A 25,482-nucleotide genomic window follows, 5' to 3' on the forward strand; every position below is an offset into this window, starting at 1 on the left:
CAAGTCACTACTGGGAGAGCTATGCATCTTTATTGCTCGAACTCCGGTGCTATGGTGCGACAGCATGGGAGTTGCGTCACTTGCACCAAATGCAGTAGCCCATGCTCGGACTAAGCACATAGAAATAGATGTGCATTTTGTGAAAGATATGGTGACAAGAAAAGAGTTAGAGATCTGCTACGTGCCAACACAAGATCAAACAGCTAACGTGTTGACTAAGAGGTTAACAGTCAAGTGCTTCGAAAAACTGAAGAGCAAGCTCAACGTGGAAGAGTCGTCGTTTCGCTTGAGAGGGAGTGTAAGTGAAGCAGCCACGTCAGCAATACGTGAAGAGCACAGTCAAAGCTGATTGTGCAAGTGAACTCGGCTACATCAGCAATAACTGATTAGGTGGTTAGACAGTCAATTGTAGAAACAGAATGGTCAACAATATGCTTTTGATATAAAGCAATGTAGAGATATTTAACCAATCAATGAAATACACAAGATCTGAGAGTTCTTATTCCTCTCAAGATCAAAACCTAGCTTTTCTCTCTCAAATCATAAACATTTCTGTCTACCAGGGTCGATGGTCCCGGGGAAAAAAGAATAGAACGGTGCAAATTAGACAAACTGTGAGAAGAATAATAAAAGAGAAAAAAAAATAAGCATTCTTATTTTAGTTCGTAGTTAGAATGTAATATTCAGATTTACAAGGCAATTTGACACAGAGGGAAATATTTCCATATTGGACGTAATAACATTGTTCTACACTTGTATATATTGGGAAAATCCAACTCCCAAAGAAGCCTACTCTTCAATATCCTTTACAGCATCCTGTGGCACAACCAAACAACACAACGAAATCAACAAACAATTCTCTAAAACCCTGTTCTCAAAAAAGATAAACCAAATAATAATAAGACCTTAGCGAGACGTGTCACATAAGCCGCGGCCAAGGCCGTGGCCAACAACCCGAGGCCTAACGTCCATAACTGCCCTTTCCCTCCTAATAAACCAGCACCGGATTCCTCTTGCTGAAATATTCCCATTTTATAATATGATCTCAAAATTCAATTCTACGAAAACAAAAGCCAAAACAAATCAAACTCACAATTATCGCCCTCCCAAACGCACCAGCGCTCACGTAAGCCCACGATCCCGGAAGCATTCCAAGCCAACTGTAACAATACGTTGAATTAAACGGATTCGAATGCAAATGCGTGTATAATGCGCGCGCGTTCGTGTGTAAATAAATACAGACCTTCCTAAGAGGTAAGGCACGAATTTGACGGAGGTGAGGCCGTAGAGGTAGTTCCCAATGGAAAAGGGAAGCAGAGGACTAAGACGGAGGAGCGTGACCACTCTGAAACCGTTCTCTCCGATGGCTTTGTCGATCGCCAAGAACTTCTTGTTTCCTTCAACCAGTTTCAGAATACGTTCCCGAGCAAAATATCTAGCGATCAGGAACGCGACACACGCAGCCACCTAAAGATAATCAATTTCATAAATAAATTGAACTCAAACTCGATCAATCACGATAAAGACGAGAGTATTTGACTCACTGTTCCGCTTATGGAGACAATGATAGTTCCTACGAAAGATCCGAAAAGAAGACCGGCTGACATTGTCAATGGAATAGCTGGGATCGCTAGAACCTATACACATATTCATATTCAGAGTTTGTTATTCTAATACAGATTCTCAAGACTCTGAACAGTAAAAAAAATAAAATCAAATGAAATCATATAGCTCACTTCAAGACCCGCGTAAACTGCAACAAACAGAGCATATCCAGCTGGACCATAACCTGTGTGTATATATATCCACATTTCAGATTATAAACCACTTCAAATAAATTAAAATGGATACACAGAGAGAGACTCGATTTCATTTTCATTACCTTCGATGAAAGTGGAGAAATTATTGAGGAAGACATTAATTTGATCCCTATACACGAATCCCGCGGTTCCGAACCCTCCGACGACTCCGAGCAGCAGAATCCCGGCGATGATCGTGCCTTTCACGGCGGCTCCTCCTCCGTCGTCGTCGTCGCTCTCCTTCGCGGAGGATTTATCGTCGTCGTCGGACTTGGAGGCGCTGAAGAGCCATTTGAGGCTCTGCGGCGGCGGAGGCGAGTTCGGCGCGGCTGTCTTCTGGAGAGTCCGCTTCTTGTTAGTCTGCTTGAGGGAGGAGCAAGGGCTCAGGAAATGGAAGCGCCTGGTCGGTCGGAGGGCGAAGAGGAGAGACGAGCTCGCCGGGGAAGTGGCACATGGCGGCGAAGGAGGTCTCGGAGAAAGGAGAGTGCGCATTATAAGCGGCGGTGGTGGCGTAGGATAGGAGTGGAGAGTCTCGCTCCTATCGCTGCGATGATGTGTGAAATTGCCATATGCGTGTGTTCAAATCTCAGCCTCAACTCTTTTTTGTTTATTATCTCTCTTTTTTTTCTTTTTTTTTTCTTTCTATTTCTTTTTTTTTTTGGAATTAACTAGAAAAATGAGGTAAACGACGCTGCCGAACAAACTGTGTTTGTGGGCCTAGACCTGACTCGAAGTCTCGAACTCCTCCGAGAAGTAAACATCCTGGGGATACATTATGATTACATTACAGTGTAATAATACACGGTTTTTTTTAGTATTTTACCAAAAAAAAAAAAAAATATATATATATATATATATATATATATAAATATATTCTTGGATAACTGATTAGATTAAGCATTCGATAAAAAAAAAAAAAAAAAAAAAAAAACCTCATAAACTTCAATGTGAAATAATTTTTTATGTTCCATGAGATTAAATTCACACCCTCACATGTCATAGAATAGAAATAGAGAGAGTGCAATCCAAGCCAAGTCTGGATATAATAATTAATTGCATTTTTTTTAGTTCATAGTAAATAAGATGAGTTTTATTAAGATAAGAAAGGATTATTTTAAACGTCACGCATGTTTAACTCATGTGCTCACGTGACCCGCGTTGATGTGAAAATGGTGAGGAAATGTGTGTATGTTGTTTTGTAGATATTGAAAAAAAGAGTGGCCTAGATTGTGCCATGTTGTGCACTTTATCACCTCTTTTTTCAAGAGAGAATGAAATAGAAAGGAATAAATCAAGCAAGAAATTTAGGCGGAAAGTGATGTAATGTTTACTTCTCTAACTCAGCATTTCTTTGTCAAGAAAATTGAAATGGCTTAATGTATGGATACAAACAAATACACTAGAGGTTTCCATCAAAAGAATGCCAAACTGTGTAGACTATTTTTCCACCACAAATCATCATTGCTCGTAAACACACTTTCATGCTAAGCTAATCAACCAACATGGGAAAAAAAATAATTAAGCCATGTTTCAGCTGCGAAAAGTCGATTCCTAGAACTTGAAATCCATGCTAGAACTTGAAAAACGGTACGAATCTTGCTACTACTCGCTGTTCTCCATTTGTACACTTGAGTGCTTTCCTTTGTGGAACAAAGAACCAATATCTGAGCTTGTCAACGACGACTTAACTTTCTGAAGCTCATTGCCAAGACTTGCTTGTAGTGCCTGAGGCGAAAATAGGTCGGGTCTTTCGAGCACTTTTACTGCTGAGCTCGCTGCAACATTTATCTGCAAGAAATTTATGAGAAACATTGGTTTAAAAAAAAACAAATCTTTTATTGAGATTGCGTGGAAGGAAATTCGTATATCAATTACTGAAAATCGGAAAGGATTGATATACCATGTATACAGAACTATTGACAATCATATTACAATAGAACAAAGTATTATAGTTAGGATGATTGGCAATGAAATATAACTCAAACTGATACTTGGAAACCTAACATGTTATCTTTTAAAATTTCACCAGCAAAGCAGATTCTAAAGCCTCCAATTCAAGAGAGGAAAAATAAGAAAAAAAAGGACCAGCATTCAGGTTTTATCACGGCATCTCCTAGAAGTAAAACAAACCTCGGGGCTAATATAATCTCAGTATTACAAATCATAGTCAGATTAGTCAATTACTCAATGTATTAACAAGATATAGTCTTATCCAGATGAACAACTAGAAAATTCAGAACACCCAAAAAAAAAAACATACCGAGTGAGAAGCCATCTTTAGCAAAGCGGTTGCAAGAGGTAATATGCAAAACCTTTTTCACGACAACATTTAGATTCGGGATTAGCAAAAAATGATCAAATTGAAATTCATCCTCTGAAACACAAACCCTAATGAAGAAGTGTTTCCTTGAGCAAATTATGAAGATTATTAAATGTCAGCAACAAAATGGAGGATAGTGAAGAGCACTTACATTCCTCGGCCACCGGCGAGAGCTTCTTCTGATGGCTCTTTCCAATCATCGATTCTGCGTTGATATTAGTTGCTTGGTCAAATAATCTCTTGAGCCATTAATAAATAAATTAAAAAAAAACTTGTAGAGAGAGAGAGATTGATTTACGTACACCCAACCGTAACGGCGGTCGAAAAGAAGACGCTTAGAACTTCGGGTGGAGGGAATTGGTGTCGTTTCCCTCATTTCGTCGAGCTCTGTACCGGAATTTCTCAGTCTTCCAAACAAAGGTCAGGCTGATTTTCGGTCCAAGCCTCGTTTGCTTCATAACCTTTAGAAGAATGTCTATCAAACTAATACGACGATAACGTAAAAACGACACCAATCTGAGGATTCAATCAAAGAAAATAGGAAATTCAGAGAAAAATAAAAGAGAAATTTCACGATGTACACGCAGTTAGAAAATATAAAAAATGAATTTCTTACATACAGAATATTCAAGAATAAACTTTTGATCAAAAAGGGAAAAAAAAAACCTTTCAAGATATTTAAACTTATATTTTTTTAAAATATTATCGTAATTCATTGTAATTTATTGAAAATTATATGAATTAATCAAATAAATTAATGTAAATTGAGAAAACAATAACTCTTTTTAGCAAGAGGACTACCAAAAAAAAAAACACCAACCTTGCTTTTAAATCAAATTAAATTAAAAAAATTACTATTAATTATAATAAATTACGATGATATTCAAAGGTCATCGTAATTTATTGCAATTCATTGTAATTTTTTGAAATACGAATGCCTCCTACATAAAACTAAACTTTGCTCCATTTTCACGAATATTATTACTTTTTTTATCATCGACAGTGAGTTTGAAAAAGATCTCGTTTCTTTAGGCGAAGATGAATGCTTAAAGTATGGATATAATAGAGATGCACATAGGGAACGGAGAATTATAAGAATAAGAATGAGAAGTGGATAATTTTTTCTGAAATCGAGCAATGCCATACAATTTCCACTAACTGTTATATTGCTGCATCGTGGAAATTCCAATGATTTTTTACAAAAATGACTCCTTATCGATTTTATTACAAAGTTAGTATTTTTCAAACCTTAAAAAGTTAATTTCCTTATAAATGAAACTCTAAACCTTAAACAAATTTAAATGAGGCCCAGAACTGGTAAACATTTAAAAAAAAAACTTGTAAACATTGAAAAAAAATAATTGGTTACAACTTGGAAAAAAATATTTTTCGAGATAAAAATTTTAGACACATTATTTATGCGACTAGTTTTAAGAAAGTACTACCACAACAATTTGCACTTGCAAAAATGCAATTTTACAATCATTGAGCTTTTGCATTGCAAAATAATTTTGCTTCTTTTGTATTTTATATGGACTTCAAATTATTGTTTAAATGACCCAATAATTGATTCGAATATATATATATATATATATATATATATATATATATATAATATATAGAATCGAAAATAATAAATATAAATAATTGACAAGAAATAATAATTTTATTGATGATCAATGATAATACACAAAAGTGAACTCAAAAGCTTTGATTATAGAGATACAAGTAAATATATGAAGATTAGGACTATATTTATGAGGTCTAGGCATCTACTTATAATTTGAATAGACATTGTAGTTCTATGTCTTGCGGAAGACAAGTTGTTGAATAAGTCATCTCAAAATGATATTCGATACGTGTCCCCCTCAATTAGGTCGAGAAATGATTCGTTACAATTTTGTTTGTATGAGTCAGGCTCGTGGTTCACTTTTTTTTTTAAACAGGGTTACCCTGACACTCTCTGTCATTCCCGGGAGGGGCGAAGAACCCTCAAATTACAAAGACATGAGTTTCCCGATCTCATCATCCATTGACACAATAGATGGGCCACTCGATTAGTCCAAACGAAGTTAACACACTCGAAACTATTACATAACTCAAGGATACTATCAAAAAGCGGAAACAAAAATCAAAATGGGTATCTCCTAATGTTACCTAAACTTTCCGTTATATTTTTGTTGTCGATTTCTATGATCACCTTCTTCTCGCCTCGAAACTTAGCCAGTATCATGGTGAATTTGACTCCCATCATCTACGCCTCTTTCGTTGACGCAACATTGATTGGGCTTATCCAAATCCACTTCGCATCACCGCCTTCGTTTCTGGTTATGACCCCCACCGCCGCGAAGTTGATCCTTAATGCAGGATTATAATTGATTTTTATAAAATCATTCAAAGGTCTATTCCAACCAGGCATGAGGATTGTCGTTGGAGATTGGACACTTTAGGTTGGCTCTAAACATTGAGATATATGTTCTACGACACGCAATCTGATCATTTTCAAAGAGTTCTTCTCGTCCACTTTAACCCTTTCAAAGACCATCTGATTTCTTCTACTCCAGAGTTCTTCCATTAAGCACCAAGCCCAAATCACAAAAACTCATCATTTTGTCTTGCATCGTTGTTCAGTGCCTAGTTCAAGTTCAAAATTTCCCCAATCAACTCTGCGTTGACTAAGTCAACGGCCCAATTCCATCGCCGGTCCAGCCCCTCTGAGATCCAAAAAAATTTGGCCCAATCGCATCTAAAGAACAGATGAGCGATTGTTTCTTTCTCTACACCACAACACCTACAAAGACCGTCTCCTATAATACCCCGATGATGAAGAAGCGAAGCGAGCGAGAAGCAATTACAGACCACCCTCCTTAACAAAAGACGACATCTCTCATGAATTTTGAGTTTCACGATTTTTTTCCCAAATTGGATTAATCCCTTCCACTTGAAAACCCTGAAATTGCATGATCACCGATTTCACCGAGAAATTTCCATCTTGCGTCGCCGTCCACGTCAGCATATCGTCTCTCAGATCTTCTAGGGTTCTGATAGGATTTATCTGATCTACCCACTCTTGGCCGCAGATATCGATGATGTTCTGATCGTCCCACCTCCGACGGTTCTCTTTCATGGGAAGATCAACTCTAAAGCCATCAGAGTCTGTGAAATTACTCGCCGCGAATTTAAGACCCTGATGAAGCCAATTATCTTTGAAAATATTAACTTTTTTTTTTTCGCTTCCAGTGAGATATCTAGAGTTAGCTTTAATGAAATCTCTAGATGCACATATATCTCTCCATCCTTTAAAGTGGTGATTTTTGACTTCCACTTAAAAGAATTTAGTGATCCTTTAAAGTGGTGATTTTTGACTTCCACTTAAAAGAATTTAGTGGATGGAACATCGACCCATTTTCGATTGGATCTTACCATGACGTTCCATCCTAATTTTGCTATGAGAGCCGAATTCATCTCCTCAAATTTTCTGAAACCGAGGCCCTTGAGTTTTTTGGGCTTGCATAACGATTGCCCTTCCCCGAACCTTTCCACCAAAATTTCCTCGTAAGCTTATCGATCCCTTGACAAAAGGTTTTCGGGAGTTTACACGAGGACATCGTGTAAACGTGGATACTTTGGATGACCAATTTAACAAACATAGTTCTCCCGGCATTGAAAATGGTTCGAGCCATCCATCCTTCAAGTCTTCCAATGACCTTTTGCTTAAGGAAAGCAAAACTTCTTGTGTTGTTTTTACTAAGAAGAGGATTACCCAAGTGGACTACATCATTGGGAGACTCCTTCATACCAAGCTCGCTAGTTATCAATTCCCTCCGATCTCCTGGGCAATTGTTTGAAAATATAAGACCGGACTTAAGAATGTTGACTTTTTACCCGGACCATCCGATATATTTTTCCACACAACTCCACATATCTTTGAATTTCCCCTCGTCTGCATTACAAAAAAGAATCGTGTCATCAACGAAAATGAGATGGGAAATACTAGGCACGTTTCGACCAATAGAGATACCTTGAAATTTCTCTTAGCTTTCTTCCCGAGTCAATAGTCTACTAAGGGCTTCCGAGGAGATGATGAATAAAAAAAGGAAAGAAAGTCTCTTTGTCGAAGACCTCTTTCCAACTTCAAAGGACTTATGTTGAGGAATATTGTGTATGCTCGGCGTCAAGTGCCACATTTCTATTGATCGGGCAAAGAATTCGAGGTCCCAATTATCTTTTAGAGAAGAGAAATCTTACACCAAACAATACCTAATAAACACGAATATTACGATTTAATTATTACTATTACTAATCTAGTTCTCCTATTTAAAATACTTAAGCTTATTCCAAAATTTTCACACACACCAGACGCGCGAAAGTATATAAATGACACGTTCCCGCTTCTTGGAAAACAATTCGCTGCTGGGTCTCCTCTTCTCTTTCAAACTTTCCTTAGCTTCGCAATGGCGAACTCAAACCCACACGCTCAACTTCCATCGGAGCAAATGAACTCAGGTTCTCTCCACTTTCCTCTGTTTCAGTACTTACTGTTTTCAGGATCTTCTTTTAATCTTTTTCCTCAAAATCGGAGAGACAAAAGAATGCTTTCAAATATTTACATACCTTTCGGGATATCAATTTTTTTTTTTTTTTTTTTACTTATTTCGTGTTAATTTTTTAAGGAATGGTACAAAGAAGAGTAATCTCTATGGCTGGGAGCGTAGTTTTTATGAATCTGTCAAGAACAGAAAGAAAAAAAAATCGCATCAGAATTCAAGATACGCTAGTGAAATTCGTATGATCTGGATCATGAGCACTTTCGTATTGTTTAGAGATTTCAAATTTTGACGAACACAGTGTCTAGGATTTTGATAAATGTTCGAGGATTTTGAATTTGTTTCTGAAAATATAGAAATGACATAAAAACGGACTATGCAACATCTGAATCCAAAAACGCTAAATCACAAATTAATTGGTTTTCACTGCAGGTATTACTGGAGTTTGTATGATGAGCAACACATGGAGAGACGAACAAGACCCACACTTGATCAATTTCATCTCCACCTTCCTCAACGCAAACTGTTTCCGTCTCAACTTTGTTGCAATCGCTCCAGTAACTTCATTTGGCCACTTTTACTTGTGTTTTTAAGTAAAGAAAAAAAAATTGATCTCGAAGGTCTTTAACTTGTGAAGGATTTTATCTTCAATTGTGGCGGCTTGTCTGTGGCGTTCGTTTTTGTGACAAGCTGGGATACTAATAACGTGTCTCCAATCTTTTTCAGGTGATTAAGCTGTAACTATTGTTTGTGTCTCTATAGCCTGCTTTTTGTGATTGATGTTCTTCTCGTTGTGCAGGATTAAGAGATTGAAGATACAGTTCAAACACCTCTACGTTGTCATTGCTTTGAGCACCAAGGACCAAAATGAATCCTTCACTCGTTCTTACTTCCAGTGAGGAATCCGATTTTGAGTGATTTGTTATTTTCTGGTAAACGCACTGAAATTCGTGAATGTCCGGTTTTTGTCTGCGAAGATATGAGATGGAGCTTGGGAAACCAGTGTTTGTGCCGGTTCTTGACATAGAGATGGGCTTCGAGAAGATAGTGAAGATCGCTCACTCTCTCGGAGGTGAGACTCTCTCTCTCTCTCTCTCTCTCTCTCTCTCTCTCTCTCTCAAAGCTCTCACAAAATAGTGTTAGTCCACCAAAAATATTTTCAAAGAGAATCCCATGACTGTGCAGTTTGTAAGCGACAGGATGCCACTGCGAAACTGAAGTCTGAGGTCAGATTGCGATATCTGTTCCGTGACTTATTACGAAATTTATTTGGCAGTGCTGGCAATGATTTGTTTGTAGATTGATTCTGATGAACTTCTTTTTTAATTGAGATCATTTGTGTGAGGCTTAGAGAGAGCTCGCCTTTTATTTTTAAACAGAGGAAACAAGCTGTGCAAGAAATGGAAGTGTTCCTTAAAGTGGTGACATCCATACCGGGCATTGACAATCACGATGCGAACGCGGTAGCTTTACATCATTTGAAAATGGCTTAATACTCTCTTGTAATGGAAAATATAATCAATTTACAAAATGTACTTAATTATAAAATTGCATTCACATTCTAAATTCCCTAATTATAGGTCCGTGTCTTTGGAATAGTTTGTCATCTTTCTGTTTTGAGTGTACCCATAACTTCTGAGTTGTAAATATTTTTTTCAGCTTATTCAAGCCATAGGTTCAATCGAAGCAATTGCCAAGGCTTCAAGGGAGTATATTCTGGAAAATACAGATCTTTCAGCTGAAAAGGCAAACATCATTTTCAGGTTTTTCAGGGATCCAGAGTTCTACCTACGTCCAAAGCTCAACTGAGATAAGTCTGTTGACATCACTTTGCATAGATATGAGAATCTGAAGATTAGATGCTTGGTTTGTTCCTTTTGCTTATGTTTCTCTGCCATGATTGTACATTGGAATCAAATACAGAAGAAGAGGAAAAAAAAATCCAAGTTGCGAGACAGAACATTTCAAAATATCCTACTTTGTTATCTTCTCTGAAATTTAAGCTACATCGATAGATGCAAAATGCCTTGCTTTATTATAAATTACAGTTTCCCGGGTGATATTTTATATATCAATGTGCCATCAGAAAATTACAGCACGGGTATTATGCCCACCTCATAATCCAAGTTTAAAAGAACTCTAGCATTCGCAAAACTATGGAATGAACTTTCCATTGTCCTTGGAAATATCTAAAAACAAGAAACCACAGAAACTAAAAACTCAGTTAAAATAGGGTTACGACCAAGGCAATTTGATATTGGGTACAAATGGGTTTGGGATCATGATGGGGCACCGAGGTAGGAGGCGAGTCGCAATATGTCGCTGAAGACTCCGCCAGCTGTGACTTCAGCCCCGGCTCCGGGCCCACGCACTATGAGAGGCTGCTTTTTGTACCTTGTTGTTGTGAAAGCGATTATGTTATCCGACCCGGAGAGTTGAGCAAATGGATGGTCTTTCTTGTACCTTCGCAACTTCACTTCACCTTTCTGGTTCACCACGTCCACTACTCCGACATATCTCAGGACCTTCAGGTATATCCAGTGAGATGGTGCAATAATTTAGATTAAATCTTGGTATGGAAGAAGAAGAAAAAAAATGTTTTCAATCCAAGTAATCCAAGAACTATTCTACGAATGGCTTTTTAGTCCATTAACTAATTTAATGAACAAAATTGTGCTCAAATGATTGATTTTGTGCCATTTGACTTATTAATGAAATCTATCATCTAAGAAACTTAAAAACATATTTGTCAACTTGAATAACTTGTTAATTTTAGAAGTATCCGATTATATTATTCTAGCCCCGAAAGACCAGATGAAAAAAATAATGTTGAACTTTTACGTAAGATTTTACTTTATTGATACTTTTTAGAATTATAAACAAGTCATGTAGGATTATTTAGTTTAGGGGCTAAAATGCTACTCAAATAATAATCCATGGACCATTCATGCCCAGAAAGACAAGTCCAAGAAATACTCACATCCCCTTCCTCCTCGGCACTCTTTCTTTGGTTAGCCAATTCGTAATCGAAGTCTGGAAGCTTTTGCATGAACTCCTCGGCCGATGCACAGGCCTGTCAAAGGTGATATTTGTTAGGATTCTCTCAGCATCATTAGTCTGCTTTTTTTGTTTTGTTTTTGGAGATTAGATCTTACTCTCAATGGCTCTGGTACAAGGCTTTCGACAGGGATATCAGACAGTTCTAACTTCATACCGGATTCCCTAGCCAGAATTATCACCTATAATACAGAGTCCACCTTAGAAATATACTCAACATGCTTGTGATCGTTTGATCAGGATATGCTGAACAAAGAAAGTAAGTTGATTGTACCTTTCTACAAACATCAGTTCCAGATAGATCATCTCTTGGGTCTGGTTCAGTGAAACCCGCCGCCTTGGCTTCAGATACCACCTCGCTGAAACTTCGGCTGCCTATGAAGTTGTTGAAGATGTAACTCAAAGTCCCACTGCAACAACAAACGCGGTAACGTTATTTGAAACTCTGCTTACTCAAAGAGAACTTCAAATATATGCATTGCATTTGTAGTACCTGAAGATGCCTTCAATACGCAGTATTTTGTCTCCGGTCTCGAGAAGACCACGTAACGTGCTAATGATTGGGAGACCCGCTCCAACTGTAGCTTCGTAAAAGTAATGCGTGTAGGATTGCCGTTGGAGGGCTCTCAACTTCAAATACTGAATACAAGAATATAGAAGTCAACTATTAATCATATAAAAAAAAAAGAGCAATTAATAGAAGGGTGATGTAGCTAAATAGTCAATTTAAAGTTATGAATTCGCAAAATAGCCAATGTTTGTCTTAATTTAGTGAAATAGTCAAAATGTACAGTAATCTGGTTTCAAATTTTTTTTTACCCCAAGATTAATTTTTGTTTATAGTGATAAATTGTTTATAATAATCGTCAAAAATTTTAATCTTGGCTGTCAAAAAAATTTTGAAAATGTAAATTTGGCTACCTTGCTGAAAAGTTGAAACTATGGCTATTTTGCTAATCAATAAGTTTCAAATGGTTAGTTTGTATAATTTTTCCTTAATAGAATTTGGGAAGAAGACATGATGACTCGTCGACACTATTTATGATATTAATAACCGATTTTTTAAGTTTTTATTATGGTTGGATATGAAGCTTTACATTACCTGATCAAGCGGTCCAGAGTTAGCCTTCTTGTTCGGAGTGACCACATGAATGCCTTTACGCAACCAATCTTGGTAATAGCCAGCCACAGCAGTGTCGGCTGTGCAGTCAACAAAAACAGTGTTAGGAATGAAATGATTCCCCTGCACATGTCGGGTAAATTTCTCCATATCTGCAACTTCTCCTTCCTCTTTCTGCAGCTCTCTCCATTTAGACAAGTCAATGCCCCTGCAAAACAAAGCAACAATTATATCGCAGTAGTAGCAGAATAACTCAAATTTCGTTTTGACTCTTATTTAATTATATAAATATTTCCTGGTGAAAATTTTGCATACGAACGGACATATACTTACTTTTATTCAATCAAATCGAAGCAGAGGCTCATGCTCATCATGAAGCCAAGTCATTTTAAAAAATATCTTTTTTTTTTCTCTAAAAGAAACAGAAATGACTTTTAAAACTGAAAAAAAAAAAAAAATCCACGTAGGAAGTCCATTAAAAAAATATAAAGTAGTTACCCATCTTTCAAAAGCATAGTCCTTGTGCCGGTGATTCCCATAACACGTAAATCTATGTTAAACTCTTCTTTCAGTGTTGCAGCCTGAAAAAGCATAGCACAGTTTAATATTCTCCAGGTCTGAGATTTGAAACTTCTTGTACATTAGTAAGGCAAAGGCATATCTATATTTTAAAATTCGATCAACCCAAGCAGTTACTACGTGAAAGGAAAATTATTCTTGAAAAGGAAACTGCTCTGCTACGATAAATAGCTAGGAACTGGCTAATAGCGCCTATATGCAAGGAACAAAATGCACAAAGAAAGCACCTGATCCCTTAGTTGATCAAGTAATGTGGCACCAATCAGTCCAGGCCCAACAATTCCCATTGCAATTGTAGTTCTTGAAAGATAAAATCTGGAGTGGACAGCTCTTAGGGCCCTTATACAATCTTCTCGCTTTAGTACAACTGTGATATTGTACTCGGAGCAACCTTGAGCTATAGCCCGCACGTTAATATTAGCCTGCAAATAAACATAAATTAGACCAAGTAGTCCATGGTAGTGCAGATATAGCAAAAGATTAACCATTCCCTGTGGCTGAGTGGTAAATTTACATCACAAATATTTACTAAGCCGACTTTTAAACTGACATCAAACAACATAAGGGTTCAACAAATTGCTAACCTTTGCCAGAGCATTGAAAAGTGTAGCACTAACTCCAGGAGTACTTGCCATTTTCTGGCCAACAGCTGCCAAAATGCTACAGTTTGGAATGATTGCAACCTGAGAGAATAAATTGTCAGCAAGGTAAATGAAGAACGGAAAGAGAAACTGCATTCAAATATGGGAGCTTGTCAACTAAATTATATGTGAAGTCGATACAACTTTAACTTGTTGAGCATGATCAGAGTAGAGCACAGCTAGAATACTAGATAAGCATTTAGAAGTGGAACGAGTCAATGCACAATCATTGATGGTATTTTCTATTAATCAGCAATTATCTTAGCGATGTCTTGAAAAATTTCCACTCAACTAAAGTCACAAACTTGACCAGCCTCATTCACCATTGAAACACAAGTAATAAAAATTATAATCAGACTATAGCAAATGTGCAAAGTGCAGTGACATTCTGATTTCTATTTTAAGCATTACATCGACAAAAAACAGCATTCAAGTGTGAGAAAGTAACCACCGGTAGTAGGCACCTGAGAAAGGCGGCCAGCATCCAAAGCTCGACGAAATCTAGACTGCAAGGCCTCAGCAACAGCATTTACTTCCTTCTCAGGTACAGCAAAGCATATAGAATGCTCACTACTTGCCTACACGTTGTACAATTGTTAAAAATCATTCAGTTTTGGTGCTATCCCTAAAAAGTGATTCAAACTGAATAGGGAGGTCAAGCACCTGAGATATCATGATAACATTGGCTCCGACATCCTTAACAGCAGAAAATATGGTACTTGCTGTACCAGGAACACCAGCCATTCCAGTTCTGGAGATGAAATGTGTTACAAAAACCAAGGTTATGGATGAAGACTACAAAACAGAGTATATTCTGTTGGCACAGAAAGCAACGGAGGAATTCAATCCACAGCTCACCCCTCAACATTCACTAGGGCCAAATTGTCTATTGTGGCAAACCCTTTGACAAAAGAAACCATGTTTTGAGAATCTAGCTCAATTTCAGCAGGAGCGCGGCAGATCTTGGTTCCCGATGCAGAGAGGTTGAAAATATTCCTGATTATAATTGGAATATCATAATTCATGACAGGAATGATGGTGCGTGGGTGCAAAACATTTGCCCCAAAGTATGACTGCACGGACACATAAAGTTCATGTTAAAACGTAACCGAAGAACCAGAACTTCGACAATGGTGAGAAGAAAAGCTCACCATTTCCCAAGCCTCTTGATATGACAATGTCTTTAGAATCACTGCTTCACTAACTGCACAAAAGATGATGTTTGATAGTAACCAAATTGCTCAATATGCAAAAAAAAAAAATGCACTATAATAGTTCACAAACTGTCACTCAAAGACAGCACATAGACCAAACCTTTTCTGGGGTCTGCACTATATACACCGTCCACATCTGTCCATATCGTAACTTGACGGGCCTTAAATAGAGCACCCATAATAGCTGCTGAAAAATCACTTCCATCCCTCTTCAATGTGGTAGGAATGTCATCAGGTGTGCTTGCAATAAACCCAGTAGCAATGATTGTACTTGCTGAATTTTTGGAATACCAGTTCTCCAATCTCTGTTCAGATTCCTCATAATCAGGGTCAACTTGGTTAGAACCCGATGGGTTTACAATCAGAACTTCCCTAGTATCCATCCATTTGCAATCTACTCCCTCCTGCAAGAGGAAAAACAGATATTTTTATCAGTGAAAAAAAAGGTGCATTCTTCACTTATAAGAATTTCAAAAACCGATGAGATCACGAAACCTTTCTTATAAGATACGATAACAACTGAGCAGACCACAGCTCCCCGTGTCCCACAACAAAGTCGCCGAAAGATTCTGTTGTGTGACCAGCTGCAAGGATCAAGTTTACCCGTGAATTAAAAAAATTAACAGACATAAATGCGTTCGTGTCTATCAAGCACAAAAAGTGAAAGAGAGATCAGAAAATTACCAATATATATCGCTCGAAGCATTGCCTTGAGGTTACTGACGTCGCTCTGCAGACGTGAAAGGAAACCGTCAAGGTTTTCCCCATCAAGCAGAGCGAGCGCCGTTGCTTTGTGCTTCTCATAAACAGCGTCCAAAGCGGACACATAGGACTCGTCCCTCGACTGAGCCCGGCTGATGAGATCGTACATCATATCTGTCACCTTGGACATTGCAGACACAACCACCAACTTCCTCTCTGAATCGTCGTTCATAATAATATTCGCCACATTCTTGATTCTGTCCGGGGTTCCCACGCAAGTGCCACCGAATTTATGAACAGACCAAGTATCGCCTTTCACAAGTTTTACCATTTCAGTAGCCACTTCCACAGAAGTTTCTACTAATAAATCAACCGAAAGACATATTTAACACGCATGACAACTCACATTACGAAGATATTATAGCTCTGAACAAAAGACATATAACCAAAAAAAAAAAAAAAAAAAATTACCTGTAACAGAGGCCGAGATTTTGGTCTTCGCGGTCACTTTTCTCCCGAGCCGATACATAGAATCCAATCTGAAACAAGCATATTCCACATATATACATGCACGTAAAATTACTTAATTCTGGGAAGAACAACGATGCTGGTTACTAGAGAAAAAGCTTATATACTTCTAGAACCCTAAATCGAAACAAAAAAAAAATCGCATGGAAACGAACCTGAGAATCGGAGAGCGTAGAGAAGGAAGAGAGAAAGCCTTGCGACATTGCAAGGTGTTACTGAGCTTGGTGTCGTTAACCAATGCCTTGTTCGAAGAGAGAACGCAGCGAGGGTTTGAGATCGCCGACGAGAACGAAGCCATAGCTCTCTTGCCAGAGAGAGAGAGAGAGAGAGAGAGAGAGAGTGAACAGAGGCTTTGTCGCTGCGCTGGTTCGGTTTGGGTTTTGTTTGGCGGCTTTCGAGTTTTGATAGTATGTATTGTATAACCGTGGCTGTTGATGAATGATTGGGATGTTTACTTGGGCACTGTTCCTCTGCATTCAGTCTCACTGTATTTCTGCTTCGTGGGACCGGTCATCCATAACACGTGGTAATTTTCAGATGGTTGTTATTTTCTTGTGGGTCCCACTTGTGCGCAGCGAATTTGCGCGTATTGCAGGCTTCTCTGTATTAACATTATATTATTTTGCTTTACGCTTTTTACCTACCCTATTACGTCACAACTTACAAGTACAAGTGTGACTATGAAATTTTTTTTTTTTTTTTTTTTTTTTTTTTTTTTTTTCCTTTCAAACACAAACAGAACTATATTTCAATTGGCTCACTAGTGTCTGTCCAGTTCGGGACAGAGATGACCACTTTAAGCCTTTCATTTACATTTTACTATAATTATGAAAATAATTAATAAAAATTTGCGCTGAAAGAGAGATACAAGTTTAATTGTTTATTTTAATATTTGAGTAATTAAACTATAATTTTAATAACAGATAATTATTCGATTATTTAATATAGGCATGATAGATTCTAAAAAACATATATGCTATAACAGCATCACTAACCTATCCGGAAAATGGTGTGGCGAAATAAATAAGTAAAATTTAAAGATACATTTAAGATGTGTGAAAAATATATTAATACATCAATCACATACTTTCCACTCAATTATAAAATACGATAAAATATGTATATATCGCATTTTTGTTCGAAAATGCATTATATTGGACTTCTTGAAAGGAAATGAAGACATATTGAAAGAGAAGAAAAAAGCCAGAGAAAATTATAGGTGAGATAAAAAAATAAAAATAAAAGTAAAGCCTATAAGGTCAATGGTTTTTTTTGTCTAAATGTAATTATGTAAACATAAAGACATTATTGAGTTTAGTTAATAGAATTTCAATTTATTTATAAGAATCATTATATATAACGAGGTAGAGTAACTTTAGTGCTAAGTTACTCACATGTAAATGTTGCAATATTTGCACTCACCTAAATGTATATGTTGCTCAAGTAGTAAAGTGTACGAATATATGAGTATTGATTCCACAATGTTGAAATGTCAACGCCAAAGTTTCTCTCAAATCAGAAGACGGAAAATAAACAATAGCAAATAACAAAAACAAGATTTATAGTGGTTCAATCTCAACTTGAGATCTACGTCCATTTTGCCGCTCCAAATTTCACTATAAAACCAATCGGGAAAAAAAGTGTTTACAATCGTTTTCTCTTTCTCTCTATGTACCGATTTTTCTCTCTTTTCTTTTTCACATATACAAGAGTGATGGCTACAAACATCTAGGGCAACAAACAAGCATGAAATACCCAGAATACCCTTGACCTAATTCATGATAAAAAAAACAGTATACACATTATCGTCTGGTCTCCATCTCGACGTGATCTGCTCGGCGATCGATCTCCAGCTCAAAGATCGTCATCGGTCTTCAGCATTCCATCGTCAGCTCGACAACCGATTAGGCTCCAAACCTCAAAAATATCTCACTTGGAGACTAATCTTATCATCTGTCTCCATTTGCAGTAGCAACTTCATTCATCATGCGAGGAGTCCGACTGAAGTCGAGCACAACTTCAGTTTTTCATATGGCATTGACTTCAACAACATGTCAGCTGAAATCTGACTTCCTGCGATTTTCTCAAGCATCGACACTTCATCTTTCAATGTCGATCTGATGAAGCGGTATCGTACTTGTATATGCTTTGTTCGAGCATTATACACTGGGTTCTTTGCCAACTGAATGGCACTCTGGCTATCGTTTTATAGCGCACTCCCATCATAGTCTTGATCCATCTCGCGCAGAAACGTATGCATCCATATCATCTTCTTCGTGGCCTCGGTGATGGTCACGTAATCCGCCTCGCAGCTCGACAAGGCAACAATCTTCTGCAACCTCTACACCCAGCAGATAGACGTCCCTCCGAATGTGTAGACGTATCCGAATGTGTTCATCCTATTGTCAATGTCATCTCCATTGTCAGCATCGACGTAGCCCTTGAAGTCCCAGCTCAACTTCCTGAATATCAACGCCGAGCTTGAGCTGGCGTTCAAGTATCGGAGAATCCACTTCACAGCTTCGCAGTGCTCTATTCCCGTGTTACTCATAAACCTGCTCATAACTCCCTCTGCATGAGCAATGTCCGGCCTCGTACACACCATCGCGTACATCAAGCTTCTGATGGCCGAAGCATAGGGGATCTTGTCCATGTACGCTAGCTCATCCTCTATCACTGGCGATTTCTCCTTGGATAATTTGAAGTGGCTGGCCAGTGGCGTGCTGACCGGCCGCGCCTCCTCCATATTGAAGCGCTTTAGTACTTTCTTCACGTACTCTTTATGCAAAAGCTCGATGCTCTCTCTGGTCTCCTTGATCCTCATCCCGAGGATTTGCTTCGTGGCTCCTAAGTCGTTCATCGCGAACTTTTTGGACAATCTCTTTTTCAAGTCGTCGATTTCATCTAGGTCGGCACCTACAATTAGCATGCCATTGACATAGAGAAGAAGGATCACGTAGGAGTCTTCAAGTCTCTTGAAGTAGCAGTAGTGGTCGGCCTCGCATTTGCCGAACTCAGCTTGCTTCATGAAGTTGTCAAACTTCTTGTACCGCTGCAAATTTCACTATAAACCAAATCGAGAAATGTGTTTACAATCGTTCTCTTTTTATCTCTTTATACTGACTTTTCTCTCTTTTATTTTTCACATATACAAGAGTGACGGGTACAACATATTTATAGAGAAACATCTAGGGCAACAGACATGTCTGAAATACCTAGAAAACCTGACCAAATTAAAATAACATACACACTGTTGTATGATCTCCAGTTCAACGTGGTATGCTCAGCGATCGATCTCCAGCTCGGAGCCGGTCTTCAGCTCGTCAACTCGACAACCGATTAGGCTCCACACCTCAACACACAAGAACTAGCAAACACTAACGAGTTATTTTTAATAATGATCACAAATTGATTATAAAGAAATCACAAATAAAATTCTACGAGAAACTAAATTGAAGTAAAGACAATAAACAACAAAACACCATCACTTGAGTATGAGAAAAGCTAGGACTACCACTTCACTGGAATCGACTAGTTTGGAGTTTTCATATACGAAGAAAACACATATACTTCTATAGAAGCTAACATGATTCACAAATGAAAAATTCGCTAACCTGATTTGAGTGTCTAACAAATCTTTGCAATTGACGTACTATTATCATCTCGGTAACTAATTCTATTATTTAAACATTCACAAGCGATAGAATGAGAATTCAATAAATTACACCATCATCTAGAGTTTTCTCCTAATCTAGATTGTCATTAATAAAATTCAAATATAAGCAAGATAAATTCATTGTCTCTCGATAAAAAATAAAAATAAAACAATCCTACAAATCATTATAATGATGATCATACACCATAAAGCATTAAGTATATTTTAAATCAAGCAATATTTTAATATGAACAAATATGCATTTTTCTAATCCTAATGGGACCTCTAACCAACATCAATTCCAGCTGCATCGTAGCCCTACAAACTACTTAGCCCATAATCGAATTCATGAACACAAAGATGAAAAAAACAATCAAAGCGATAGAACTGGAATTGAACTAATCATATTAATAATAACAATGTTTTAACAGCAAAATTATTTCACGTGATTAATATGATTGTTCAACTAGCGTGTAAAATAACTTGTTGTGTAACTTATTTCTTTTAACAGTTTAAATCAAGTGATAAACAAACAAACAATCAAACAGAAAGCAATAAGGACACACAAGAATCGGTAACCCTATTCGGTATAAACAACCTACTCAAGGGGACTGATACTGCCGGGTGCAAACAATCCAATATAATCAATCGTCAAAGGAATATGAATATTAAGTTTGAAAAAATTCTCTTTTGCAAACACTGTCGTCTTTGACCTCTTAAATGGATGTAGATATGAGCTCCCCTCAGATTAGAGACTCCATATCTATGTTTCACCCAATCTTCTCCCGAAGATATCAAGCTCGTCGATGCAAACACACGCATTCACAAACTCTGGTCAAGGAATGACTCATAAAATTGCAAGCACCAATAACTAGTTGTCAATGAAGATCTCCAGAGTAGAGAGACTAGCAAAGGAATAAGGTGGCGTGATTTACCTAACAAAAGAGAGACGATGACCTAATTTGACCCCAAATAAGCTTTATTAGATAAAGCCTCAAATTTCTTGCGAATCTCTCAGAATCGGAAAGTTTTCAGTTTTAGTTAGCGCGAGAGAACAATGTAGAATAAGTAGCCCGAGTCGTGAACATCTTCTTGCAGCTTCACTCGAACAACTTTCATAAATTGTTTTGCCAAACAACCCATGCCATAGAAGATCTAACAAAAATATTAATCTAAATTGCAATAAAATAAACATAAAAGAGAAGAAAGAAGAATTATTAAAGATTTTGAAAAAAAAACTTGTGAATTTGCTTGCACAACACATTTTTCTCCTTCAACAGCTCTGAAAAAACTTTAAGTAAACACTAAACAAAAACTAAAAGTAAGGGAAAATGTGTTTTATGATTGTTCTATATCATTTATACAGAGCTATAAAAGCATTTAGATATGAGATCTTATGGTCTAAATCGCTTAAAAATTGGAAAATATATATCTCAATATATTGGCTTCATGCAGCGCGCCGATGACCTTAGCGGTGCGCTAAAGGCTACACGATCACCGAATCAAAATTTTGTGAAGCTCTGCAGCATGCAAAATGTTTGCGCGACATTCTAGACCCAGTTTCTTTGTGGTCAAGACTTTTGTTCGACTCATTTTGACCTTCAGTAGCTCCAAAACATTATGAATTAACTTGATTGAGGTTCTATCGTTAAGATTTAACCGAAACCTGCAGTTATCACAAAAAGTCCAAAAAACTATACAAAACACTTGAGAATAAATCATAATTTGAGTTTTGATATAGAAAATAAGTGTAAATAAAATGCACCATATAATAAATAAATAAGTATATACTCCATATCACTAAGTTGCAATATGTTTATAAAATACTCACAACTTTTAATATTTTTTTACTTCTCTTTTATTTAGAAAACTACACTTTTATTTATATTTATTATATAAAAAAATGAACTATTGCCTAAGACCATCTCCAACCCATAACATTAAATTGTTAGGCAATCTCCAACCCATAACATTAAATTGGTGTAACTTTTAATGTTTTTTTTACTTCTCTTTTACTTACTTTAACTACACTTTTATTTATCTTTACTATATAAAAAATGGTGGACAATAATGCCAAACAACAACAATATTACCTAAGACCATCTTCAACCCATAACATCAAATTTGTGTAACTTTTACACCAAATTGGTATTTACAGAGTTTTCATCTCAAATCCATAATACCAAATCTCACACCAAAAATAATATTATTTTTTATACTTTTCAATATTACTTCCTATTAATTGCATATCAACTCCTCTATTAATTGGTTAAGTCAATAGTATTATCATAAATATTGTACACATTCATTTATAACAATACAAAATATTATATTAATATTACAAAATTAACATTTTTAATCAATAAAAAAACACAATAAATTAAAAAAAAAATAACTTTCTACTTTTATTTATTTTTATGCATGCGCTTGTAATTTTTAAATTGCACCTTTGTTTTTATTATGTCGTATGTTTAGTTTTATTTTTATTGAGGTTATATGTTTAGTTTTATTATGTCATATGTTTAGTTTTTTTTTATGTGGTACTTTATTTAGATGTATTGTGTTTAATTAATGCTATGTAATTTATTAATTTTATCTTATTTATTCTCTTTATTAATTGAAAATATGTATTTTTTTATCTAAATTATTTGAATTAAAGTAAAAAAAAAATTAATTTTTATGGTGAATTTGTAATAAAATATTGTGTTATATTAAATTTGGTGAAGATGAATAGTCTCACGTCAAATTTAGTGTGAAATTATTTATTTCTACCAAACTTAGAGTTGGTTGGAGTTCTAAATAATGGAAACCTAGATTGCACACAATACAACAACCCGTCTTTGGTCCCAACTCTGATCTTCATATGAGAGCACTAATCTTCATTGAATAAAAGTAATAATATAATAAGAGTCTGAATTTAGTCATAGACTGACGTAGTATTTTGTTTGATTTGTTCATCAGTCTCAAAAGATCGAAGACAAACTTTTGCTCTCAAATCTTAATCATCGTCAAAATAAATAAAATTACGAACTGTGAAATTATATTATATTATCAATGTAATCAAGCCAAGACTACCTATCAATGTATATGTATATATATATATATATATATATATATATATATATATATACATATATGAACATGAAGATTGAGACTGCGAATTCTTAGATGTTCAAAATATTTAATACAGACCATAAACACATGCCATATGAGACACACACGTACATACTATTTTGTGTGGTCTCAAGTCGAGATTCAAGATGGCCATAAACCCACGATTATGTCAAAGTAATATCTCTAGACTCTATCCAGTATATCCACTTAGCAATCAGTGACCAAATCGGATATAAACTGAATCACGATAAGACTATGTCGTTGATGGGAAAAATCTGAATTGGCCCATTTGAACTAGTATATGGATTACAATTTGTCTTATTATAACTTGTATTAATAAGCTTTTTAGAATAATAAATTGTTTTGAAAGATTCCTTAGTAGAAAATTAAGAAAATATCATATATATATATATATATATATATATATATATATATATATATAATCATGAATAATTACGCAATATATAGCACTATCTCCAAATACAAAATGCCGCCACCTTTTTTTATCATTTAATTTGTTCGAAATCAGGTTGGTTCTATTTTGAAGTTGAACAAGGTAATTTTATGACTTTAAAGAGAAAGAACATGAATCATGATAGAAGACTAACTAAGGTTGATTTTTTTAATAAAAAAAATAGCTAGTGAATGATATATATTATTAAAATTTGTTAGGGATAATTAAGTAATGAACAATAAACTAATGAAATATGTATGATATTATTGAAAACTTGGGTATAGATGCACATCATTTTTTTTGTTCGAAATTACATTGGTTCTATTTCGAACAAGGTAATTTAAGTCTTTAGAGAAAGAACATGTGAATCATGATAGAACTAAACTAACTAATTAAGGTTGATTTAAAAAAATTGAAAAAATAGCTAGTGAATGATGTTTGTGTGGGAGGGTAACTTTGCCATTTTGAAAAGTTACTCTGGGAACAAGTCAATAAAAGAACAAAAAATTGGCTACGTAAGCCACCTAAACTATAGGAATTGTAAATTAGCCAACCTTTGGTAAATAATTTGTAAATAGCCAACTTGCATACGTGGCAGCCTATTAACTACCTAAAATATATGTTTGGTTGTGTTAAATAAGGCTTTTATTAATCTGTTAATAAGTTTACTTGACTATTTACAAGAAATTAACCAAAGGTTGGCTATATCTCAATCCACTATATCCGTGTGGCTATATAACTTAATAACTCATAAAAGAAATTAGATTAAATGATATATATGATTAAATTTTGGTAGGGATAATAAAGTAATAAACAATAAATTTAGGCCAGTGTACTTTAGTGGCCATTTTGAAACATAGAATTACAAAGTAGTCATTGTTTTTAATACTTTCCCTTTATTCGATGAATTCGATATCCCACTACCGGAAGTAACTCTTGATTATAGATACAGCTCTCTTTCATAGAAATAACTATGTCTGATGCCTCGGTAGAGCATCTTCGATGTCTCGGTATCATTAACATCAAGAATTAAACAATAGCTCTCTTTCATAGAAATAACTATGTCTGATGCCTCGGTAGAGCATCTTCGATGCCTCGGTATCATTAACATCAAGAATTAAACAAAGAGCCCGATGCATTAACTTTAAATAAAGCTTTCCGTAGGCAACGTGAATATTTTTTGTCAATTAGCCAATCAACATTATTATCCAACAAAAAAGTACAGCATTACATCAACCTTTTACACGAAAAAAATGACTTGAAAAAAATATAGATATTCATAATAAGTATCAAACACGATTATACAAATCAGCTAACACGTAACTAATCATCGCTTTTTAGCAGGAAAACAATTTATTAGTGAAAAAAAAAAAAAAATTCATGAGGAAGATGAGTAAGATTATTAACAAAAATTAATGATTATTTATAGTGTGAAAAAACAGAATATCAGTGATTATTAACAAATATAAACACTGCATATTTGAAGAATAAATGGATTGACTTATTATGAAATAAATGGATTGACTTTTTAAATTAGAAAATAATAATTAGAGATACGCTGAAATTCATAAATAAATGGATTGCCTTTTTAAATTAGTTTAAGCAGATCCCCTTATTTAGGAAATAAATTGATTCTTTTAAAAAAAAAAATTAAATCTGATTTTCTAAAAGGCATATTAGGTACAAAATGTTTGACCTTACTTACCGCATCAGCTTGATGGCTATTTTAAAAAAAAAATGAAACGTGGGCTA

The 25,482-nt window shown here is 35.8% G+C and overlaps 4 protein-coding genes across 7 annotated transcripts; 1 reads left to right on the top strand and 3 right to left on the bottom strand.

Moving 5' to 3' along the window:
• Nucleotides 1–628: 628 nt before the first annotated feature.
• LOC149400649 (SNARE associated Golgi protein family) lies at nucleotides 629–2,436 on the bottom strand. The gene is made up of 7 exons (XM_089613794.1): nucleotides 1,883–2,436; nucleotides 1,737–1,789; nucleotides 1,545–1,637; nucleotides 1,244–1,467; nucleotides 1,094–1,160; nucleotides 906–1,016; nucleotides 629–816 (listed from the first exon to the last, which is right to left on the bottom strand). Exons 1-7 carry the CDS (start codon nucleotides 2,289–2,291, stop codon nucleotides 790–792), a joined length of 984 nt encoding a protein of 327 aa, XP_089469920.1. The 5' UTR covers nucleotides 2,292–2,436; the 3' UTR covers nucleotides 629–789.
• Nucleotides 2,437–3,120: 684 nt separating this feature from the next.
• LOC149400650 (uncharacterized) lies at nucleotides 3,121–4,580 on the bottom strand. The gene is made up of 4 exons (XM_089612962.1): nucleotides 4,422–4,580; nucleotides 4,271–4,324; nucleotides 4,060–4,111; nucleotides 3,121–3,587 (listed from the first exon to the last, which is right to left on the bottom strand). The coding sequence occupies exons 1-4, from the start codon at nucleotides 4,493–4,495 to the stop codon at nucleotides 3,402–3,404; spliced, it is 366 nt and encodes a 121-aa protein (XP_089469088.1). The 5' UTR covers nucleotides 4,496–4,580; the 3' UTR covers nucleotides 3,121–3,401.
• A 3,949-nt stretch (nucleotides 4,581–8,529) lies between these two features.
• LOC149400651 (DNA ligase-like protein) lies at nucleotides 8,530–10,630 on the top strand. Of its 3 annotated transcripts, XM_089611602.1 has the most exons (9): nucleotides 8,535–8,625; nucleotides 8,793–8,905; nucleotides 9,099–9,223; nucleotides 9,304–9,392; nucleotides 9,466–9,561; nucleotides 9,644–9,738; nucleotides 9,852–9,892; nucleotides 10,046–10,129; nucleotides 10,326–10,630. In XM_089611602.1, the coding sequence occupies exons 3-9, from the start codon at nucleotides 9,116–9,118 to the stop codon at nucleotides 10,473–10,475; spliced, it is 663 nt and encodes a 220-aa protein (XP_089467728.1). In that variant the 5' UTR covers nucleotides 8,535–8,625; nucleotides 8,793–8,905; nucleotides 9,099–9,115; the 3' UTR covers nucleotides 10,476–10,630. The 3 variants fall into 3 exon arrangements, with proteins under 3 accessions (XP_089467727.1, XP_089467729.1, XP_089467728.1); XM_089611601.1 differs by lacking the exon at nucleotides 8,793–8,905 and having other exon boundaries at nucleotides 8,530–8,625; XM_089611603.1 differs by lacking the exon at nucleotides 8,793–8,905 and having other exon boundaries at nucleotides 8,530–8,625; nucleotides 10,046–10,168; nucleotides 10,326–10,438.
• A 48-nt stretch (nucleotides 10,631–10,678) lies between these two features.
• LOC149400652 (bifunctional aspartokinase/homoserine dehydrogenase 1, chloroplastic-like) lies at nucleotides 10,679–16,911 on the bottom strand. Of its 2 annotated transcripts, none has more exons than XM_089611600.1 (18): nucleotides 16,663–16,911; nucleotides 16,451–16,518; nucleotides 15,962–16,336; nucleotides 15,773–15,861; nucleotides 15,378–15,681; nucleotides 15,215–15,267; nucleotides 14,922–15,136; nucleotides 14,727–14,814; nucleotides 14,528–14,641; nucleotides 14,007–14,105; nucleotides 13,650–13,844; nucleotides 13,342–13,424; nucleotides 12,826–13,051; nucleotides 12,217–12,362; nucleotides 11,998–12,133; nucleotides 11,822–11,905; nucleotides 11,647–11,739; nucleotides 10,679–11,191 (listed from the first exon to the last, which is right to left on the bottom strand). In XM_089611600.1, the coding sequence occupies exons 1-18, from the start codon at nucleotides 16,803–16,805 to the stop codon at nucleotides 10,946–10,948; spliced, it is 2,757 nt and encodes a 918-aa protein (XP_089467726.1). In that variant the 5' UTR covers nucleotides 16,806–16,911; the 3' UTR covers nucleotides 10,679–10,945. The 2 variants fall into 2 exon arrangements, with proteins under 2 accessions (XP_089467726.1, XP_089467724.1); XM_089611598.1 differs by having other exon boundaries at nucleotides 15,962–16,339.
• Between the last annotated feature and the right edge of the window lie 8,571 nt (nucleotides 16,912–25,482).

This window comes from Urtica dioica, chromosome 4, assembly GCF_054948205.1.
Source record: "Urtica dioica subsp. dioica isolate 48M chromosome 4, U.dioica_male_clone48M_v1_H2, whole genome shotgun sequence".
Lineage (NCBI taxonomy): Eukaryota > Viridiplantae > Streptophyta > Magnoliopsida > Rosales > Urticaceae > Urtica > Urtica dioica.

Excerpts from the sequence above, each read along its gene's own strand:
- LOC149400651 (XM_089611601.1), top strand. The coding sequence starts at position 8,574 with ATGGCGAACTCAAACCCACACGCTCAACTTCCATCGGAGCAAATGAAC. Across the intron at positions 9,562-9,643 it reads TTCACTCGTTCTTACTTCCA|ATATGAGATGGAGCTTGGGA; the intron begins GTGAGGAATCCG and ends TTGTCTGCGAAG. Across the intron at positions 10,130-10,325 it reads ACAATCACGATGCGAACGCG|CTTATTCAAGCCATAGGTTC; the intron begins GTAGCTTTACAT and ends TATTTTTTTCAG.
- LOC149400652 (XM_089611598.1), bottom strand. The coding sequence starts at position 16,805 with ATGGCTTCGTTCTCGTCGGCGATCTCAAACCCTCGCTGCGTTCTCTCT. Across the intron at positions 13,845-14,006 it reads TTTTCAATGCTCTGGCAAAG|GCTAATATTAACGTGCGGGC; the intron begins GTTAGCAATTTG and ends GTTTATTTGCAG. Across the intron at positions 11,192-11,646 it reads GTGCCGAGGAGGAAGGGGAT|GTCCTGAGATATGTCGGAGT; the intron begins GTGAGTATTTCT and ends ATATACCTGAAG.
- LOC149400649 (XM_089613794.1), bottom strand. The coding sequence starts at position 2,291 with ATGCGCACTCTCCTTTCTCCGAGACCTCCTTCGCCGCCATGTGCCACT. Across the intron at positions 1,790-1,882 it reads TTTCTCCACTTTCATCGAAG|GTTATGGTCCAGCTGGATAT; the intron begins GTAATGAAAATG and ends ATATACACACAG. Across the intron at positions 1,638-1,736 it reads CAGTTTACGCGGGTCTTGAA|GTTCTAGCGATCCCAGCTAT; the intron begins GTGAGCTATATG and ends ATATGTGTATAG.
- LOC149400650 (XM_089612962.1), bottom strand. The coding sequence starts at position 4,495 with ATGAGGGAAACGACACCAATTCCCTCCACCCGAAGTTCTAAGCGTCTT. Across the intron at positions 4,325-4,421 it reads GACCGCCGTTACGGTTGGGT|AATCGATGATTGGAAAGAGC; the intron begins GTACGTAAATCA and ends ATATCAACGCAG. Across the intron at positions 3,588-4,059 it reads TAAAGATGGCTTCTCACTCG|ATAAATGTTGCAGCGAGCTC; the intron begins GTATGTTTTTTT and ends AATTTCTTGCAG.